At 41.5% G+C, this 22,992-nt stretch overlaps 1 protein-coding gene across 1 annotated transcript; it reads left to right on the forward strand.

Moving 5' to 3' along the window:
* The first annotated feature begins 649 nt into the window (after positions 1-649).
* MAD2L1 (mitotic arrest deficient 2 like 1) lies at positions 650-9,024 on the forward strand. The gene is made up of 5 exons (XM_075543865.1): positions 650-838; positions 1,706-1,852; positions 4,272-4,392; positions 5,768-5,871; positions 6,487-9,024. Exons 1-5 carry the CDS (start codon positions 766-768, stop codon positions 6,657-6,659), a joined length of 618 nt encoding a protein of 205 aa, XP_075399980.1. The 5' UTR covers positions 650-765; the 3' UTR covers positions 6,660-9,024.
* The last annotated feature ends 13,968 nt before the right edge of the window (positions 9,025-22,992 follow it).

Here is a 22,992-nt window from a genome sequence, read left to right on the forward strand (position 1 = left end):
ACGTTAAGCCCTTTTGGTGATGTGACTTCTTTCCTGACCAGCCACTAAAGGATGCGATGATGCCCGAGAGTACGGTGTGCATGCAGCACCCCAGGCTCCGATGCCCTGTTTTGCCAGGGCCCTGAGCTCAGGGGAGAAGTGCTCATGGAAGAGAAAAGCGCATGCGGCCTGTTCCTTTAATCCCTAAACGGAACCAGCGGAAAAACAACAAAACCACGCGAGCATTATCAGGCCTTTGAAGGCTGAGGCTAAGCTGCTGCGCACATAGTCACGTTTGTCCACTAGGGGGCAACCTAACCAAGGACGAAGATTACTGGGGCGCTAGCGGGCACTGGAGAGGGGTACGGGCGCATCCGTTTGAAAACAGCTTTGGCACTCAAATTATTGTGTTCGGCCCACAGACATGATTCTGGATAGTCCGGCTTGTCCGTTCGGCCCACTTCCCACCTCAATCTGAAAGCGCCTACCCAAAAGCACAGGACCACACGCGTCCCGACCTGGAACAGAAACCGCAGGCCCACCGACTTCGCCGACGCGCAACGCCCGGCGGGGGCGGAGTCAGGGTGAGGGGGCGGAGTCGGGAGGAGGGGGCGGGCCTGACGCCGCTGCGTGGGGCGCTACCAAGCGGCTTGGCGCGCCTGCGCGAAGGGCCTGACGTCGGGCGGCGACGTTACTTTTGAACCGAGTGGCGGGGAACTGCAGCCAGAGCCGCCCCTCTTCCCACTTCCCTGGCGCAAGGGCGCCCCTTTACCTGTGGGCCCGGCCATGGCGCTGCAGCTCACCCGGGAGCAAGGCATCACCCTCCGCGGGAGCGCTGAGATTGTCGCCGAGTTCTTCTGTGAGTCCGCCGCGCAGGCTAGGCTTGCGGAGCACCCAACGGGCGCAGGCCGTCCCTCAGGCCCCGCGGGGCGGAGCGGGGCGGGGATGCGGGCTGCACCGGCACGGCCGGAAGCCAAGCCCGCCCCGCGCCGTCGGCGGGACCGGGCCCCCCCGGAAGAGGCGAGCGCACGCGCCGCATGGCGGCCCCGCGGCCGCGGAGCTGTGCGGGCCCCGGGCGCGGAGCGTCCGCTTCCCCGCGCGCCGGGACCGGCGTGCCACTCGGCCTGTTTTCGTAACCAGCCCCTGCCCGGCCGAGGCGGGCGACACACGCCAGGCCAGCTGCACCCACAACTTGTAATAGAGCCGGAGGAGAAAAAGCTAGTCCGAGCTTGTTTTGACATCTAACCCTGACCCTGCCGGACTATGGATACCATGTGGCGGGGGTAGGTTAATGCATCTGGGCGTTTGAGTTTTCTTCTGTAAGGCATACCTTGCTGGCTTTCCCCTAGAAACAAGGTTTGGTGGCTCTGGCATGCCATTCGAGCACCCGCATTCAGAGTAGAGTAGTCCCGGTGGTGTAGTGGATTGCTCCTTGAGCCGCTAGCCCAAAAGTCTAGCAGTTCAAAACCGCCAGCCTCTCCTCATGAGAAAGATGGGGCTCTTCCACTGTCGTCAAAAGTTAGTTTCGGAAACACATTTGTACCCTATCAAATAGGGTCGCCAAGGTCGGAGCAGCGAGTTTGTGTTTGGTTACTGGTTACTCGGCTTTTAATTTGCAGCACAAACAAACGCCGGTGCTTAGGCATTTACAGTTTTAGGGCAGAAATATTTGTTTTCTAAAGTGGGAATGATAATAACTTTTCTTCAACGTTTCTTTTGCTTTCAGCTTTTGGCATAAACAGCATTTTATATCAGCGTGGCATATATCCATCTGAAACCTTTACACGAGTACAAAAATATGGACTCACTTTGCTTGTGACTACTGACCCCGAGCTCATAAAATACCTAAACAATGTGGTGGACCAGCTGAAAGGTATTTAATTATTGAAGGCAACTTGAGTTTTGCATTGCATTTCCTGCCATTGATATCTATGTGAGTAGATTCGCAAGCAATGGTGGGTGTCTCTAGACTTGAGTTTTCCACGTCAGAGAGCTTTTGCTTTAGTTGGGTAATGCTATCAGAATAGCAAAATGAGGTCATTGTTTGGAGGGCTGGGGGAGGCTTTTATGGTCTCAGATACAAGCTAGCAAGAAGCACACCAGTAGGAGCATCCTCCCTCTTCCAAAGTTGCATTTAGAGGTGAGAGTAAGGGCTAAATCTCCCTTCGTCATTCATAGAGCTACACCAAGGTCAATTAGCCTGGAACCCTCTAGGGATCTTTAGAGCTGAGTCTTCATCTTAGTTAGAGAAGTAAGTTTTGCCTAAACCACGGGTCTACTTTGAGACCACATGAATGACACTCTAGGTATCTCTGGGCTTTCTTATTTAACTTCTTGGTCCCCGTTTATTTTGATTTAAAAGGAGGAGTTATTCTTCCCTATTTTGAATCTAATTCCCTCTAGCCTTCTCAGGGACTTTACCTTGTTCCTTCTGCTTGATATTTTCCAATTCTTCCCATTGGCATCATCTCTGGTTTTATGAGAAGAAAAATGACCTCTTATTAATCCCCTTCAAGTTGCTATTCAACTTCTTCCTTTTCAGAGATGAAAGGTTGCTGTTTTATGCCCATCCATCCAGCTGGTGGTCTGTTTCTTTGAACTGCCTGCCAGCATACACAGAAGGTTGCTGGCTTCTGCATGTGCTACATCAGTTGCAAGATTCTTTTAGGACCCAAATTTAGGTCCCTCCTTTCACTTTAAAATTTATTTCTATGTGCCTTCTGACATGTGCATATGTAGTTGGCATGCAAATTTATATGCAGTATTGCACATGGTGGTATATTGCTTGAGCTTTCTCAAAACCACTAGCTGCTCCTTGGGAGAAAGGTCAGGCTTTTTGCCCCATAAAGAGTTAAGCTAAAAAAAAAGGTTAGTCTAGGTAAACCCAAAGAGGCTCTTTTACTCCATCTAATAAGGTCATTATGAGTCAGAACTGATGATATGATTGAGTGAGTGTTAGAGTCATGAATGTCACACACTAAACTGCTAACCATGAGGTAAGCGATTCGAATCCACCAACTGCAACACAAAAGAAAGATGTAGTTGCTTGCTTCCATACAGATGTAGTACACTTGATCTTAGCCAAAAGGCCAAGAGGCGATTCCCATAAAGATTTAAGTCTCAAAAACCCAAAGGAACAGTTCTACTCTGTCCTATTAGGTTGATAGGAGTCACAATCAATTCAGTGGAGATTAGGTGGGTTTTTTTTTTAATGTGTATTTGGCTGTCAAGTCAATTTTGACGCATGGAGGCCCAATGGGATAAAACAACTTCTCTATGAGATTTCCAAAACAGTCCATGAAGGAGCACAGATAACCTTTCCCCTCTGGACCAGCTGCTGGTGAATTTGAACTGCCCGCCTTGTGGTTACTTCAGGTGTCCTTTACAAATTTAGATCTAACCTAAATATCCTAACAGCCCACTTAAGTATGAGAGGCTTTCTCAGTCAATATCCCAATGATATTTTGCATTATCTATCCTAGTGAACAGCTCAGACGGCTAACCAGTAAGCAATACAAACCAGAAACATGGAGCTATTTCTGATTTGTTCCTTTTCCTTACCCCCATGCATAATGCAGTAAGTTTTCACCATGACATCTCTTTTCTACTCCATTTCTATCACCATGTCCTCCTACATGCTTTCAGTATCAGCTTGCTGGAATACTAATAAATTAATTATTTTGAAATGCACGTCTAATTATACCAGGCCCTGCTTTCAAAATAAAGACTTTCCTGGTTCTAGTAGCATAGTATCTTCATTTAGGTCACATGGCCGTGTATAATCTGGTACCTATTTATTTATCTTTCCAAATTTAATATTGGTCATCCTGCTTTATTTATAAAGTGACACTGGTCTTTCAGTCCTCCGATCCTTGGCTCTTGTGTTTGAGTGTTTAAGGTGTGTACCTCCTTCCCTTTTTAGCCTGCTCATGCTGTCTGATTCTCAGAGGCTTCCCTGGGTGGGTCAGTGTACCCAACTGCTCTTGTAGCAGGTATCACTAGGGCAGTAATCACAGTTGTAATTTCACAGTTGTTGATGTGTTGATTAGACTAATGCCCATCTCCTTCAGTCTTAGCTTAATTGAGGATGAAAATACCATGCACTACATCCCAGTGCTAGGTACAAATATTAAGAATTTAAAATAAGCCAAATTATCAATGAGACAGATTTCCTAAGAGGTGGAAGAGTGTTGAGTTTGTAGGACTTTGCCACGGATAAGAAGGGAAACTTCAGAAAAGAGTAGTTTTGCAGTGCAGTGGACCAAAAAAAGACGCTTTGTTGTGTGTTACAGATTGGTTATACAAATGTTCCGTTCAGAAGCTGGTGGTGGTCATCTCAGATATTGAAAGTAGTGAGGTCCTTGAAAGGTGGCAGTTTGATATTGAGTGTGACAAGACTGCAAAGGATGACAGGCAAGTATGAAATTAATTTTACTGTCTCATTTTCAATCCTTATTTTTATTACTAGATAAGTTCTGAATATATGGAACTACTGTCATGTAAATTGGATAAAATTTTTCTAATACAAACTTGATTTTATTTTCAATTTCCTAGGGAAAACAATTGTGTTCACTTTGACACATCATTGATTTTTACAGATAGTCTTTCTAACACAATTTTTCAGGATGCGTATCACTGAACTTCAGTGAAGTCTAAGCTTGAGTGGATGTGGTGTCAGGAGCCCTGCTAGTGTAGTCCGCAGTGCTAACCCACCTGCTCGAAGGGAGAAGGTCGGAGCTGTGTTCCTATAACAATTACGACCTCGGAAACCCAGACAGATAGCAATGAATTTGGTTTCACTTCATGGCAATGGAAAACCAAAAGGCAAAACTATTCAAGCTATACTTAATGGCCCTTTAACAAGTGTACTTAAATCTAAGGGATTTTCAATTCTCACCTTGCTTACAAAATAGCCCTGCTACACTTTCTTTAGTGTCCGAAACTTCCCAAATCATGAACAAAAATGTCCCTAAGAGTCTGAAGGTTCAGGATTCCTGGCTAGAAAAGGCTGATGGCTACCATTATCCTGGGAGAAAAACGGCTTTCCAGTCTCAGCCCTGCACTGTGGAGCCACAGTGAGTTCGATGGACTCCGCAGAGTGAATGGTGTTGTCAGCATAGTTAACTGAAAACTCTGAACTGTAGTTGGTGCTCATAATTACATGTACTTTTGCTTCTGAACCCTTTTGTATAGGTTGTCTTTAGATTACATAAATAATTTTGCATACAGCTTTAATGTTTATTGGAAGCAATTGGGAGTTAGACTTCAGGCATTACTAAAGACCAAACTGGTGATACCAACTAAATGTGTTAGATTCCATATGTTGTTATGAGACTGCCGCAAAGGTTTCTAATCATCTGATACCAAAGGGTAAGATACTGATACTAAGACCGGTCCTAAAAGATAATTGGAGGGATAAATTGACAATAATAATGCTATTTACTATGCCTATTAGGTTATAGATCCTAAAACAGTTATTTAAAATATTTTAAATAATTTTATTAATTACTTAAAGTATTGTAATGCATTCTGTGATTTCAGGATCACAAGAAGGTAGTTGATCTTAAGTCACTACCGTGTCTTAATTAGCTTGTTAAAGCCTAAGGGGGTTTTTTTTTCCATAGAAATCCTGGTGTTGCGGTAGTTAGGCATTGGGCACTTAGGAACCACCAGAACTCCTCCTCTGGTGAAAGACAAGGCTTCTATGGGTTGGTATCAACTCAATGGCAATGAGTTTGGTTTCTGGCTTGGTTTTTAAACTTTATTTATTGGTTTGGTTTCTTTGAAGTGCACCCAGAGAAAAATCTCAGAAAGCTATCCAAGATGAAATTCGTTCAGTGATAAGACAGATCACAGCAACAGTAACATTTTTGCCACTGCTGGAAGGTTCTTGTAAGTATTTATAAGATGTCTCATTTATTTAACTGCATGGGGAAAAGACAAACTCACTTTTATGTTTTTCTTGTAATATAATTGCGAGAGAGCATTATAAAACAAAAGTAATATATGTGCATTCTAGAAAACTGGGAAATGCTGAAGAAAAATGAAAACATTCATAATACCCATTCTGATAAGCCTTTTATTTTCTGTTCATTTTTATTATATGATTAAGATCATACTTGTTACTGTGATTTGCTCTTTAATCATAGTCTTTCGTTCATCAAGTATTTACCGAATGCGTACTGCATGCAAGACAGCCTGGGTTCTAGGATACCACAGTGAACAAGCCAGTGTGTTGTCTCCTGTGGCTTGCATTCATTTTTTTCCAATGGGACAGTAACATGTATTGTTATGTTTAACGGTTTCTTCTTTAAAAAGGAAAAGGACCTGCAGCTTTTCCTAAGACAAACCAGCAGAATGCAATATATTCTGTATTAAATATATTTTCATTGAAAAAAAAAGGGTTAAAACCCTAACCTAATACTCTGGGTGGTTCAAACAGACAGGGAAGGTTGGTTGATATTTTCAGAATTAATATACTTTGATGTACTTTTATCTCCAATGTAGGTTCATTTGATCTGCTGATTTATACAGATAAAGATTTGGTTGTACCTGAAAAATGGGAAGAATCAGGACCACAGTTCATTACCAATTCTGAGGAAGTTCGTCTTCGTTCATTCACTACTACAATTCACAAAGTAAATAGCACGGTGGCCTACAAAATTCCTGTCAATGACTGAGGGATGGGATGAGAAAAATAATGTTTTTGCAATTCTCAAATGTGTTTTCCTGAAACTAAATCAACTACAAGCTGATATGCTTTATTTCATTGGTTGATTTTTAAGATGGGGGAAACATACTCTACTGATTTTTTTTTTGGCCTGTTTAACGTCACATAGACTTGATCACATAGACTTGACATCGTGAATTCAAGAAGATTATGCTATTCCCATGTTAGTGTGTTTGACTGAAAAGAGCTTTGCACATTGTCCTAGAGGGGCCTAGCAGAGTTCAGCAGCATTGTAATGCCCATTCTTTAAAGGTGTCAACTGTAGTTGGGAAAACTTTTACTGTAAAGCTAAAAAGACCTTCCTACATCAGATATTTTGAGTCAGAATAATGGTAGGCTGAGGTTTAGTTAAAATTACAGTTAAAAAAAGTGAATGTTCAGAATCTTTGTTTAGATCCTGAAAATATATAATCTAGGAGTAATGAAATTTAGGGATCCTTCCACCATTTATTTAGATGTATAATTCCTTTGTTGAAAGCATTTCCATTTGATAATATTTATATAACCTGTACCTATGAAGCTATGGATGTTTCTACTGTTTAATTTTCTGTGGTAGAGGACTCTAAAAATATTTTTTATGTTTGATAAAATCAAGCTTTAAATGACGGTGAAATAAAGTTAAATTTGTATCTTTTAAATTTGTCTGGAAATGTGTTTATATTTGGTATTCACTGGTAGCTAGGACAGGTTTAGTACAACAAATAGATTTTTGTGTGCAGATCCAAAAGATCACAAGCTGAGTAAATCTGCTAATTTCAGTCTATTGGATTTTGGTTATACTAGCTTTAATCTCCTAACAATCAACTTATGATAAGCATTAGTTATTTGTATAAAATAGTGTCATTTTGAAATAGGTTCAGTTTAGTAAATGTTTGATGATAGTACCTTTCCAGAAGCCCCTACGTGATGCACATGGTTAACCAAAAGGCTGGAGGTTAGAACCTACCTAGAGGCAACTTAGAGTGAGCCCTGCAGTGTGCTTTTACTCGTTCACAGCCTGTCCTGTCTGCATCCTGGGGTGCCGCGAGGGAAACACTCAAGAGCCAGCTAGCAATGCCAAAGATGACCTTTCAGTCCTCTTAACCTTATCATTTTGTCTTGTGTGTTATTTCTCACTATGTCCTTTATAAGGCCTTTTCTTATTGTTAGTGTTCTATATATACTTGAACAGTTCACTTAGTCCTTACTGGTTGTCTAGTATCCTTTACAGCCAGTTCCCAGATACCTTTACAAAGTGAGCTTAAAGCAAACATTTAAGAAGTCTTTCATAGTTCTAATTCACTGAGTTCTAATCTTTGTTTTTTAATCCCATCTCATTTTTTAATAAATTTAGTGGCTACTTCTTATCTCTTAGTGTATAATAACTCTTAAATTCCACTATTGAGTACGCATAGGTATCCATTTATTCAAAGATTACTGGACATCTATTAATATGCAAAAATATTATGTGTCAGGATGACTGAAACAAAGTTCTGGACTTTCTGAAGCTTAAAGTTATATTAGGGGAATGAAAGTACATAGATTATTAGAATATAACCAAACATGTTCATTTAATTATGCATTTTTTTGTCTTCATTATTTCACCAAGTTGAATCATCTTGATCCACTTGGTCCTTGTTAAGAATACAGAGCTTTATCTTTCATCTCATTGTTTGGCAAGTAGGTGCCACTATTTGATGATGGCTATTGACATGATGACAGTGAGTTTAGTCCATCATGAATGACTGGGTCCTACTGGTCCAGTGGCTGAAGTTCTTGGTTACCATGCTGTTTTCATAAAGACTACAGCCTTGGAAACCCTAGGGGGAGCAGTTATCTGGTGATCAGTCTGAATTGACTCAGTGGCTCTAAGTAGGGGTTTTGTATGTTAGATGCTGTTAAGAGCCAATAAACTAGAGTCCTTAGAGCAGGTTCTTGGGAGGGGGTGGGGGATCAGATGCTTATAGACAACTTCCCTGAAGGCAGTCACTGCCAGACTGCTGTCTCCCCACACCACAGGGCTGGGCCTGCTCCCTGCTGCTGGAAACAATGGATTACTTCTCCCTGAATCTCTTAACCATTAGCTTGGTTCCTGTAGGTGGGGTTTACACCCTACTGGTAATGGTTCCTATGGAGACCCAGAGAACAGGTCAAAGTTAAGCTGCCATCCTAAATCTAGGATCTGCCCATCTTGCTACATGTATATCCCCAATCTCCCCTCCCATTACTGTATTCCCAATAGCACAACCCCTTCCTGTGACGTGGGTCCTCACCTATAATTAGGGGACTTGCATGTCCCCAGAGAATATAAAAGCCTGGGCTAGCATTAAATATCTCTCTCCACATGGGCCACCAAGTGGGGCTGAGCATGCTACCATGAGATGTGTCTGACTCCATTTATTTCTATATTTCTCTTCTGTCATGCTCTCTATGACTACTATCATCTTTACTTACTATCGCTGTACAATTGTGCCTACTGGGTCTGTAATGATGTATTAGGGGCTGCCTTCCCCTGGTAGGTTCTCAACCTGTGGCTTGTGACCCCTTTAGGGGCTGAACAACCCTTTCACAGGGGTCGCCTAAGACCATTGGAAACGTATTTCCAATGATCTTAGGAGAGACAACCACTCTATCCGTCTCCAAGCAGGCCCGCCCACATGCAAATATGCACACATACAAGTACCTGGCATGAAGATTGTTACCCATGCTACACCATGCTTCAAGACAAAATTGTTTTCAATTGTAATTAGAAATACATATTTCATAATACATACTGTTCTTTGTGATTAATCACTGCTTTATGTTCAATTTGTAACAATGAAAATACATCCTGCATATCATTTATATGGTGATTTACAACAGTAGTAAAATTGCAGTTATGAAGTAATGATGAAAAATGGTTGGGGTCCACAACATGAGGCACTGTATTAAAGGGTCACAGTATTAGGAAGATTGAGAACCACTGCCTTGGAGTTATCTTAATGATAATTTTCTAGCCCAGGTGGTTAGAAAGGATCACCTGCAAATCCAGAGATGAAATGATGTTAAAGTAGGCATAACCAAAAGCCTGTATTCCTGAACAGCATTATATGTAATATAAAGTGGACCCAAAGAAAATAGAAGTCCACTACTATGGAGTCTTAAGTCCACTCAGCAACCATACAGAACAGGATAGAATTGTCCCTGTCAGTTTCTGAGACCATAATTCTCTAGGGCAGTGGTGCTCACACTTTTCAGCATGCGAGCTACTTACAAAATGATCAAGTCAAAATCTACCAACTACAAAAATGCAAAACATTTATTACATTTATTCATAAATGCATTGAGAATTTGTTATATGTACAATGTATGTTTATGTACCTTGCATAGCCGCATGAGTCCATATTGCACAATACAACACAATTAATTGTACATTTTTGTCATGACCTGAGTTTACTCTGATGACTTGCAGTGAATGGAATGAGCCTGGGATGCATGGTCTGACAGTAGTTGCTGACAGCCAGCCTCAAGCATGCTTCCAAATGATCATCAGTCATGGTGGAACGGTATTTGGACTTACTGATCTTTATGTGGGAAAAGGCTGACTCACATAAATAAGTAGAGCTGAATAATACAGTCAAGGAGGTAAGACATTTTCTCATTTGGGTACTTTCCCTTGTGAGTAAGTTCCAGAACTGTTCATTCCCTCTGGATGTCAGCTGAAGGTCGGCTTGTAGTGTCAAAAAGGCCCATTCCATGTGAAAGTGATACGTTTTTGTCTTCTTTTCGTCCCCACTCATTTTAATACCTTTTTTTACGCGTAAGAGAAAAAAAACAAAGTCTAAAAAAACAGCCTGTCAGTTTTGCTGCACTTCGCGCAGTTTGCGCATGCGTTTGACACCTAAGATTGCATCTGATTGGCTGCGCTGTATATCAATCAATTAAGTGACAGGATTGATGATAGGCATACATCACTTTTGTTAATGCCATGCGATCTACCCACACTACATTTGCGATCAATTAGTAGATCGAGATCAACGTCCTGAGCACCCCTGCTCTAGGGGAATAGAAAGCCCTGTTTTTCTCCCACAGATAGGCTTGTAATTTCAAACTGCTGACCTTGCACTTAGCACCCCAATGTGTAACCTGTATGCTAACAGGACTCCTAAGCAGACACTAGTAAGAATAAAACGTTCGTTTGAATTTGAGTTTATAAATGCAAACATTTGAAATACAGTATGGGAAGGAAAGCAGGAAAATTAAGCTTCACAAATATTGAAGAAAAAAATGAGCACCCAGTTTGCAGAAGGCTATGGATGAGAAACATAAAATCCGTTCCCAGAAAAAAAAGAGAAATGGGTAGCGGGGGCACAGGGCACAAACCCAACCAAGGGGAGGGTATTGTTCATGTCTCCACAGAGAAAGATGGACCAGACTTGAACCCGGTGTTTCTAGATGCGTGTGTCAGCGTGCAGAGGGGAGCCAGGGGAGGGGTCTGAGGGCCTGGCCCCCATACCAGCTACGTGGACAGCCGCCCCTCCCCCCAGAAGAATTTACTTTAGAGGACAGCACTGAAGCTGCCGCTTGAAGAGAGGGACATGTCTGATAAGCGCACACAGGAGCTAATGAAGGGAGAGGAAGTGAGAGTGGAGCACATCCTAGGCCACCAAGCCGGGAGGACAATATCCCACTCTGAACAGCCAATACACAGAGTGGGCTATATGGTTGATCCCACTATGAGGCACTACGTCTATCGCTGACCCATGGCCCTACGGGGGCCCCACTGCACCGAGGCAAAACACTAAGGACATGCAGGGGAGCAGAGCAGGGAGCTCCCAAGGGAGTACAAAGGATAGACTCGGGTCAGGGTGTGGCACCCCATCGACTCAACTGGAAGACACGCTAGAGGTCAGCAAACAGGTTTTTCCTTTTTTTTAATTTTTATTTTTTAATCAATTTTGTCATTGTTTTTTTGTCATTATTTTGTTTTGTTGCTTTGTCTTGTTTTTTTGCACATATTATCTCTACAGGTCTATCTAGATAAGATAGGCCAGATGAACAGTCTGGAGGAGAAAACAATGGGACAAATGGTTCTGGGGGACATGGGAGATGGGGGAAAGGAGGTGGTGTTGACTAACCCAGGGACAAGGGAACAAAAAAATCCAAAATCAGTGGCAAGGAGGGTGTGAGAGGCCTGGTAGGGATTCATCAAGGGCAATGTAACCAAGAGAAATAGCTGAAACCCAAATGAAGGCTGAGCATGATAGTGGGACAAGAGGAAAGTATAAGGAAATAGAGGAAAGAGATAGGCAAAGGGCATTTATAGAGGTCTAAATACAGGCATGTACATATGTAAATATATTTTTATATGATGGGGAAATATATCTACATGCATATATTTATAGGTTTAGTATTAAAGCAGCAGATGGACATTGGGTCTCCACTCAAGTACTTCCTCAATAACAACATTCACTTTGTTCTATTAAATTGGCATTCCATGATGCATAACTTCCCGACACAATCGCTGAAGACAAAGCAGGTGCATAAGCAAATGTGAAGAAAGCTGATGATACCCAGCTATCAAAAGACAGCATCTGGCATCTTATAGGCTGGAAGGTAAACAAAGTGGCCATCTAGCTCAGAAGCAACAAAGCCCACATGGAAGAAGCACACCAGCCTGTGTGACCACGAGGTGTCAAAGGGATCAGGTATCTGGCATCAAAGAACAAAAAATCATATTGTGTGCTCACCTTCCCAATAAGAGCGCTGAAGACAAATGAGTGCATAAGCAAATGTGGTGAAGAAAGCTGATGGTGCCCTGCTATCAAATGATAAAGTGGCTGGGGTCTTAAAAGCTTCAAGGTAAACACGCGTCCATCTAGCTCAGAATCAACAAAGCCCACATGCAAGAAGCACACCAGCCTGTATGACCACAAGGTGTCAAAGGGATCAGGTATCAGACAAACAAAAGAATCATTTCATTGGAAATGGGGAGTACAGTTTAGGGACCCTAAGCCCATCTGTAGGCAACTGCACATCCCTTACAGAAGGGAGTTGACGAGCCAATCGGTGCAGTATAGCAACAATGAAACATACAACTTTCCTCTAGTTCTTAAATGCTTCCTCCACACCCCACTATCATGATCCCAATTCTACCTTACAAATCTGCCTAGACCAGAGGAGGTACACTGGTACAGATGGGAACCGGAAACAGGGAACCCAGGAAAGATGATCCCTTCAGGACCAGTGGTGAGTGTGACAATCCAGAGGGTGGAGGGAAGGTGGGGCAGAAAGGGGAAACTGATTATGTGGATCTATATACGGACAATAGGGAAGTGAGTGAAGGGACACATCGGACAGTGTAAGATATGGAAAAATAATAATTTATAAACTATCAAAGGTTCATGAGGGAGGGAGAAAATGAGAAACTTGTACCAATGGCTTAAGTAGAAAGCAAATGTTTTGAGAATGATGAAGGCAACAAATGCTTGACATACAATGGATGGATGGATTGTGATAAGAATTGTATGAGCCCCCAGTAAAATGATTTTTTTTTAAATCCATTCCCATAGTACCCATGTGGATTAAGCTTCCACTGGATTCCCTCAGACCATTGAGTTGGGAGGTGTGAATAATTCAGTCTTGTCCTCATGATTACTGTAGTTTAAAATTCAACATTGCACCCATCAGAAATTGAATGTTAATATAAATAAGGGAGAAACATTCTTGCCCTGATTTTAGGAAATATGTTTAAAAATATAAACAAGGGTTGGCTATAAACAATGACTATAGCCTTTAAGAAATATTTATCTTCTCTGTGTATTGAGATATATCCAGCAATTATGCTCTAGATTTTAATGTTCTTTTTCAAAATTAGTTTTAATGATAAAAGTTTCTCTTGTATAGCTTGTAACTGTACTGTCAATTATGCATCAACTAAGCGCTTGTTTTGAAACCAGCAAACGCTTCTTAAACAGGGTAGTTTCAATGGAAGTATATTATTAGGTGCCATTGAGCTGGTTCCAACCCATAGGAGGACCCTATGCACTTCAGAATGAAACTGCCCAGCCCTGCACCATCCTCCCAAGTATTCTCATGCTTGAGCTCATTGTGGCAAGCTCGCTGTCAATCCATTTTCTTAAGAGACTTCCTCTTTTTCACCATCCCTCTACTAAGTGTGAAACCCTTTTCCAGGGACTGGTCAGTCCCGACAACATGTCCAAAGTATATGAATGAAGTGTCACCATCCTTGACTGAGCACACTGGCCATACTTCTTCCAATATATATTGGTTTCTCCTTTTAGCACTCCTTGGCACTTTCAATATTGTTTGATCAGTTTCCCGCTGAAGACATTGGTAGAACTCTTCAGTTTTGCATCTCGACCTCTGTTGGTTGGTGCATTAATTGGAATAGTAATAGTGATTGGATTTCCTTGTATTTGGATAGATACAATCCTATTACAGACAGCATTGTACTACAAGAGGGACCTTGAAATGTCCTTTTTTAAAATGGATGTAATACCATTCCTCTAGATTATATTATCCCAGGAATAGGAAATTATGACTTTCTGATTCAAAATGGCTAACCCCGGTCCATTTCAGCTCACTATTGTTAGAATTTCCATCTTATGCATTCCATTTCATTTTTGATGACTTCCAATTTTCATAGATTGTACCTTTGTACCTTTCAAGTTTTGATTATTAGTAGAATTTTGCAGCTGTTTTTTCTTGAGTTGCACCCCATCAGCTACTGAAGATCCTGAAGGCTCCACTCCCAAAGCTTTCACTCTTCACATCACGAGGTTGACGCCACTGAGAAAACAGCCCCTTTTCGGTCACACCTACAGTGTCCTCCACTCTGCATATGTTCCATGTCCATTCATTAGGCCGGCACCTGACAGTGTTTCCATGTCACGCATAAGGTTTTCAGTGGCTACTTGCTCCACAGTAAGGAGCAGATTCCTTCTTCATCGTCTGTTCTTAGTCTGGAGGCTCTACTGAAACCTGTCCTCTCTGGTTGACCCAACTGGTATTTGAAATACCAGTGTGGTAGCTTCCAGCAACACACAACCCACCACAGCATGACAAACTGGTGGACAAGTAGGGCAGTCTGTCAACTGCTCATGGAATCAATGACTAAAAACTTGAGAAATAGAGCAGTTTCAGAATTATCGGAAATTGTGAATTTTGTATCTCTTAAGAAATAGACCACTGGTGTTGATCTTTCCAAATGACCTAGTTTGAGTGTTTCAATGTAAGTCTATGGAAAACTGCATTTTTATATGAGAATTGTGAGATGCTGTTGAGTCAAATCTGACTCATAGTGACCCTGTATCCAACAGAACAAACCCTGCCTACTTCTGTACCATCCTCACAACTGATATGTTGGAGCCCACTGTTGTAGCCATGGTGTAACTCATCTCGTTCAGCGTTTTCCTCTCCTTTGCTGCTCCTCCCTCAAACATAATGTCACTTTCCAAGAACTGATCTCTCCTGACAACATGTCTAAAGTACCTGATATGAAATCTCACCCTCCTTGCTTCTAAAGAGCATTCTGGCTATACTTCCAAAAGAGATTTTGTTCTTCTGGCAGTCCATGATACTTTCAATATTCACCATTAACACCATAATTCAAATGAATCAATTCTTCCTTATTCAAACGTCTAATTTCACATGCATATGAGGAGATTGGAAATACAAGTCTTGAGTCAGGGCCACCTCAGTGCTCAAAGTAACAGCTTTGCCTCAGCACTTTCAAAAGTTCCTTGGAAGCAGATGCATTTGCTCCCATACTTTTCCATTGCTTATCAGCAATAATTTCTTTGATCTCTCTCTTTTTAAAAAAACATTTTATTGGGGGCTCCTCAACATTCCAAACATCAATTGTATCAAGCATATTTGTACATATGTTGCCATCATCATTTCCAAAACAATTTCTACTTGAGCTCTCGCTATAAGCTCCTCATTTTTCCCCTCCCAACCCCATCTTCCCACCCTAGTGAATCCTTGATCAATTATATATTGTTATTATTTCGTATCTTACACTGTCTGCTGTCTCCCTTCAACCCACATTTCTGTTATTTGTCTCCTTCAGTGGTGATGGTGGTGGGGGTGATATATCCAACCTTGTGATGGGTTGCCCCTTTTTCTACCTCCCTGATCACCCCCCTACCCTCATGATATCTCAACTCCCACTACTCTTCCTGAGGCATTTATCTGTCCAGAGTTCCGCGTGTCGAGAGCTCTTATTTTTTATCAATGTGAACCATTCGGGAACTAGAGAAATGATGTGTGTTTCCTTGGTGCTATACTGCACCTTGATTGAATCATCCCTTATAACCCTTCTTTTTTAGGTGGGGGATATCCATTTGTCTACATATGGGCTTTGGGTCTTCACGCCAAACACCCCCGTTTTCATCGATAGAGTTGTTTGGTTGGGATCTTTTGATACGTGATCCAATCGACACCTCATGATCACACAGGCCGGTTTGCCTTTTCCATGTGGGCTTATTTGCTTCCCTGCTAGATGGCTGCTTGTTTAACTTCAAGCCTTTAAGATCCCAGATGCTATGCCTTTAAATAACCGGGCACCATCAGCTCTCTTCACCACATTTGTTTAGGTACCCATTTGTCTTCAGTGATCCTGTCTGAAGGTGAGTATCAGAATTGATGACGAGGATGATGTATAATTCCTGGTGGGGTTTAATCAAGTGCAATGTATCTGAGAGGAATTACTGAGAGCCAAATGGTGGGGGTGAGCATCATAATGGGATAGGAGGAAGGTGAAAGGAAATAGAGGAAAGAAATAGGAAGCAAAAGCTATTTTAGAGAGGTATAGCTATAGGCATGTATCTAGGCCAATGTACATATATATACTTGTTAAGTATTAAGATAGCAGGCAGACTTTGGGCCTCTACTCAGGGCCTCCTTACTTTGTCCTAATGACCTGGCACTCTTTGATACTCCTTTCATCTCTTAACTGCTGTTTCCATGAGAATTGATTGTTGATCCAAACAAGATGAAATCCTTGACAACTTCAATCTTTTCACATTTCGCATGATGTTAACTTACTGGCCCACATGTGAGGATTTTGGTTTTCACATCTACTTGTAATCCATACTGTAGGCTGCAATCCTTGATTTTCATCAGCAAATACCTTATGTCCTCATTTTCACCAACTAAGATTGTGTCATCTGTATATGACAGGTTGTTATAAACCTTTCTCCATTCTTGATGCTGCACTCTTCTTCATATAATCTAGTTTCTCTGACTACTTTCTCAGCAAGCAGATTGACTAACTGATGAGATGAGGTGAATTGGTGCACATCTTTCATAGTTTCACACCACGCGGTACGCCACCACTTGTTTATCTGTCATAGCTGGCATGTTGCTGTGATCCTGGAAGCGGTGTCACTGGTATTTCAAAAAAGGTATAGGGCCAGCCCAAGGCTTCAGCAGAGCTTCTAAACTAAGAGCAAATTACAAATAAGGAATCGGCAGTCCATTTCAGAGAAATTAGCCAATGAAAACCTTATGAATGGTACAGAATATGCTCAGATAAAATGCTGGAAGATGAGCCCTTCAGGTCCGAAAACCAAAAAATAACAAACTCACTGCCATCGAGTTGATGTCAACTCACAATAATTCTATAGGACAGACTTAACTGCCCCTGTCAATTTCTGAAAGAATGTGTCACAGTAGCAGAAAGCTCCGCCTTTCTCCCTCAGAGCAGCTGGCAGTTTCAAACTGATGACCTTGCAGTTACCAGCCCAGCCCATAACCAGGATGCCCCATGGCTCCCTCATATCTGAAAGCACTGAAAATATGACTCAGAAAGAGCTGCCTTCAAAGTAGAGTCAACTATAATAATGTGAGCAGAAGAAAGTCTTTGAGGTTTTCCCTTGCTGGTGGGGCACAGAAGAAATATCTGAAAATAATCTATTACTAATTAGAACTTGGGGTGTGTGAAGTATGAACGTAGGAAAATTGGAAGCCATCAGAAATGAAATGGATATCCTAGACCTTAGCTAAAATAAACTGGTATTGGCCATTTTGAATCAGAATCATGGTTTACTAAGCAGGGAATGGTGTATTTAAGAGTAATGGTGTGTTACATTTATTGTCAAAAAGGACATTTTAAAATCTGTCTCGAGGTACAATGCCTTTGTTATATTTTCTATCCAATTGACTGCATCTGTGGAAGAGATGGTGAGTGGAGAAGCTGAATGTCAGTAGACAAGAAGGCTAGGAGGTTAGACCGTCATATGTAAGTTCAGGATGAAGTTGAAGAACTCGATCAAACATGCGATCAAAATACATTGATAATGAGTTGCAATTGAAATGCAAAAGGTGGAAACAAGAAGGAAGGAACAGCATTGATTTTTACAAAACCAGATTTGACAAATACCTTTTCTCGACATCACAAAAGGCAACTATGCACATGGGCTTCTTCAAATGGAATACACAGAAATCAAATTGACTTCATCTGTGAGAAGACCATGAAAAAGCTCATTATCAGTATCAAAAACCAAGCTAGTGGCTTACTGTGGACCAGACTATCAATTGCTCATGTGTAAATTCAGGATATAGCTGAAGAAAATTAAAACAAGTGCACAAGAGCCAAAATATGATCTCAAGTCCATCCCACCTTAATTTCATAAACATCTCAAAAATAAGTTTGAAACATTGAGCACTAATGAGAGAAGACATGATGAGCTGTGGGAGGACACCAAAACCATTCTTCATGAGGAAAGCAAAAGATCACTAGAAAGACAGGCCAGAAAGAAAAGGCCAACATGCGTGTCAGAAGGGACTGAGACTTGCTCTTGATCACAGAGTAGCTAAGCAATTGCAATAAATGATGGCAAAGACCTGAGAGAAAATTTCAAACAGCAGCTCAAGAAGACATTACTATAATGAAATGTGCAAAGACCTAGAATTAGCAAACCAAAAAGAAAAGATATGCTCAGTTTATGTTAAACTGAAAAATTCAAGCTGCCAGTTGCAGTATGAAATGGAATTCTATGAGCAAAGCTTCTATTCTATTGAATGATGCAGAAGCATCAAAGGAAGATGGGAGGAATACACAGACTCACTCTGCCAACCATTTCAAGGCACAGCATGTGAGCAGGAACCAGTGGTATCGAACAAAGACGTTCAAGCTGCGCTGAGGGCACTAGCCCCAAACATGTCTCCGTGAAGTGAAAGGAACCCCATGGAGTGTTTGCACCAGCTGATGAAGCCCTGGAGGCACTCACTCTTCTATGCCAAGGAGTTCTGATGACAGCTACCTGGTCAAGTAACTGGAAGGGAGACTTGTTTGTACCCACCTCAGAGAAAGGTGACAACACGATGTGCAAACTATAGAACAAAGCCACTGATGTCACATGCAAGTAGATTTTGCTCAAGATCATCCAACAAGAGATACGGCAGTACATTGACAGGGAGCTGCCAGAAAGAAGCTCAGGCAGGATTCACTCGACTGTGGAGCGTAGACTATAGACAGCATTGAGAAGAATGGAAATTCCAGAACACTTCACTGTGCTCAGGTAGAAGAACTTGTACACAGATTAAAAGGCAGTTTGAGAACTGAACCAAATGTCTGAGCATAAGTAATATTGAAAACAAGCATCAGCTTTAAAGGTTGAGCATATATTAACTTCAGTCATATCTCAGCTATTGTTGTTCACAGAGATAATTTTGATGATTTTACATTTGCTTTTTACTGTTTATGTTGTAGTGTTCTAAATGCCAGGTGTCTTTTTTTATGCTGCATGACTATGTATCAATTAAGCTATATACAGATTGGTGTTGAATAGGAGTCAAACTATGCAAGCCTTATTGTTCAAATTAGATTGGAAAGCAACTGTTTGGCCTATAACTCCTAATGGATTTGCCCCACTCCCTTTCTACACCGTGACACTCACCTTAGGGGAATGACACTTAAGCCTGAAGAATTATGAAGAGCTTCTATGTAATTGACTCAGTGACAGTAGGTTTGGTGTATGATTTTCTACACCCTATGTGGGCTGTGCTGCTACCCACAAAGAGAGTCATTTGAAGCCACCAGGCATCCACTGGAGAAAAGGCTTTCTACTGTACAAATTTACAGTCTTGGAAACCCTCAGGGGAAGTTCTACTGTCTTATAAGGCCATATGAGTCAGAATTGACTCAATGGTGGTTAGGTTCTTTGGTCTACTCCTATGTTAAGCTTGAGATGTTGAAATTCCAGGAGACCTGTGGGCCTGGATTCTGATTCAGTTTTGCTTATCATAGGCAGAGGAATGAACATGTGTTCCCACTGAACCCATCAAAGTTTCAACTAGAACCCAGAAGGGATTTAGCTACCTGGCTGGTCTTCAAAATCCTTCATTCTGAGAAGTCAAGCCTTTGTGGGCATATTCACACAGAGGCATAATAGTGTCTCATCTATTAGTTGGCTTTTGCTAGATAGTAAACAACCATTGGTGATCAACAACACATTTTTATTCTCAAGTCTACAGGTTAGCTAAAGTTCTATTCCTAATGTCTTATTGTACCATGAGATGGACGCTTTTGGCACAGCTTCAGAAATTTCCCACTGTGCATTCTTCCACACTTCACTACAAAGGTAGCATGGCCAAACCAAACACCAATGGGACGGAGGAAGTATGCATGGAGATGAAGCAGGGAAACATGAATGCTTGATAACATTGATTGTCTAGACCCACATATGAAAAGCATTCTCAGTAAAGAGCTAATAGTAAATAGTTCAGACTTTGTAGGCATATGGCTTCTGTGCCGACTCACGTTTGCCATTGTATTTCAAAAGCACACGGACGACACATGAGCAAACAAGCATGGCTATATCCCAATATCAAAAACTAGGGATGGACAGGATTTGATCCAATGGTAACCGTTTGCCCTGTCATCGATGACAGTGGCTCTTTTAGTCATAAATATTCAAAATCCAGTCTCTCTCAGCAATTATGTGATACTTATTTTAGGCTCACGTATCAAACAATATTGCTTGTTGCCTTTACCGTAAGTTTCTCAAACTATATCTTTCTCTCTTTTATCTCTGATATATTCTTTGAACAATTTCTTTGAAATTCCTCAGAACACCTCATAATAAATATTGGTGTGACAAGAGATTCATTGTCATAGTGACTTTAAACTTTACATTTAAATCATTCTTCCCACCAAATAAAGTCAAATGATCCATAACTGTGTTTCATTATTAGAATGACTCAAATTTCTTATGTTTTTTAACCTCTACATTTTAGAATATAGATGTAAACTTTATTAGCACACTAGCATCTTTATAGATATTAATTTGTCATCACCTTGATGTTTTCATTTAATTGCTTAGTACCTAAAATTTAATTAACATGAAAGCTCAGAATAGCTATAATACTACATTGTAATATTTCTATTTTCCACCAGATGTCACTAATGCTGTGATATTTGAATTAAGCTTTTTAGTACTAGAATACACAACTTTTTAAATGGAAAATTATGAAAACATAAAGGCACTGGGGGGGGGGACAAAATCTATTGTTTAGTGAGCTCAAAGAAGGGGAGAGGAAACTCATTACACTCAGTTCAATTCTGACTCATAGCAACCCCATAAGACAAAGTAGAACTGGTCCTTTGCGTTTCTGAGGCTATAAATCTTTATGGTAGCAAAAGCCTTCATTTTTCTCCCATGAATCAGTTTGTGGGTTCAAACTACTGCCTTCGTAGGTAGTAGCCAAACTTGTAACCCACTAGGCTGTCTGGGCATCTTATTTGATACTTTGGTGTAGTGATTACACCTTGGGCTGATGATCCTCATGGTCAGCAATTCAAAACTGAGCAACCTCAGGAGAAAGACTGGGCTATCGCTATCGACTGCCATAAACAGAGTCTTGGAAACCCACAAAGAGTTGCTGTGAGCCGGCATTGGCTCGATGGCAGTAAATTTGTGTGTGTGTCTTTTTGGTTTTATATGAATTAATTCTAAAAAATTAATTTGTTTTTAATAGTGCCAATTCAACACTTTGGACATGGGAACTTAGAGAATTCAAGAAATTTAATAAGGATTTCAATCCAATAAGTAGTGCTAATATTCAAAGTCAGGAATGTAGAATCATCCCTCTTCTGCTATATTACCCTCCTGCCCCCCAATTGTAGGCAAGTGTGAAGGCCTGGAGATTTGTTAGGAGGCTACTGAAGCGATCGAGAGGAGACACTGAATGTTTGGATGGGTGTCATAGTGGTGGAAGTGATCGATAGGATGGAAGGCTGAGAGAAAAAGAGGAACCTAAGAAGACATTGTGGTGTTTGGCATGCCAATCGGGGATAGTGTGCTATTAACAACACTTGGTCTGAATCTACTGAGGGAGAAAAAACAAGGATACGTCGGTGGAAAAACAAACAAACAAACCAAAAACCTAAACCGACTTCAGTTTAAAGAAGATGTTAAGTAGACAGCTGAATATCGAAAACCTTTAGAATTCCAGAGATGAGAAAAGGCTAGGGATTTGTGTGCATCACTGGGATGTAGTGTGATCTTTTTGTAGTCCACGAAGGGGACTGGACAGATGGCAACGCTAGAGGACAGAGTAGAAGTGTCCCTGTGAGCCCTAAGTCTGTAAACCTCGAGAGAAGCAGAAAGCCTCAGCTTGTCTCCTGCACAGTGACTGGTGAGTCTAAGGGCTTCCCCAGCGGTTGCAGCCCAACATGACTACATCTCCAAGGCCACAATAGTAGTGATTGTTTTGTTTATGAGGGGTTGGATAATTTGGTAACAATGTCAAAAAAAAGGGGCATTACCCACTGCTAAATTAAGGAGGGGACTGGCAAGTTTTGCCATTCTTCTAGAGTTAAAATGGGCCATTTCCAAGGTAGAAAGGGTGATCTCAGTACCTTCAAGAAAGCAGAGTCAACTCTTTCCACCGTCTTTCCGTGTTGCCACAATGGTGCGCATAGAATGTCCTGGCAAACGCCAAGTTCTTATTAGGCCATGCTCCAGTTTCTAACAGTGATGATGAAGCACGGCTCCATTGGTGAATTTGAAATCATTGATGATCACAGAGCTGGGGAAATTGTAGTGAACCTCATGAGCAGCTTAATAAGTGTGGAGTGATCCGCCCTGGATTTGACACGCAGCTCAAAGATCTAGAAAAGGGGCAGAACAGCCTGCTCCCGTCACGCCTGTTTGGATTCATCATGCTGACGACCTCCACCGGCATCATGGACCACGAGGACTCCAGGCGAAAACACACACACGGGAGGGAAGATCCTGGGCTTCTTTTTCCAGGGATGGAATGCATCGAAACAAATAAAACGCCGAATGGAAAAA

Source organism: Tenrec ecaudatus, chromosome 3, assembly GCF_050624435.1.
Source record: "Tenrec ecaudatus isolate mTenEca1 chromosome 3, mTenEca1.hap1, whole genome shotgun sequence".
Classification (NCBI taxonomy): domain Eukaryota; kingdom Metazoa; phylum Chordata; class Mammalia; order Afrosoricida; family Tenrecidae; genus Tenrec; species Tenrec ecaudatus.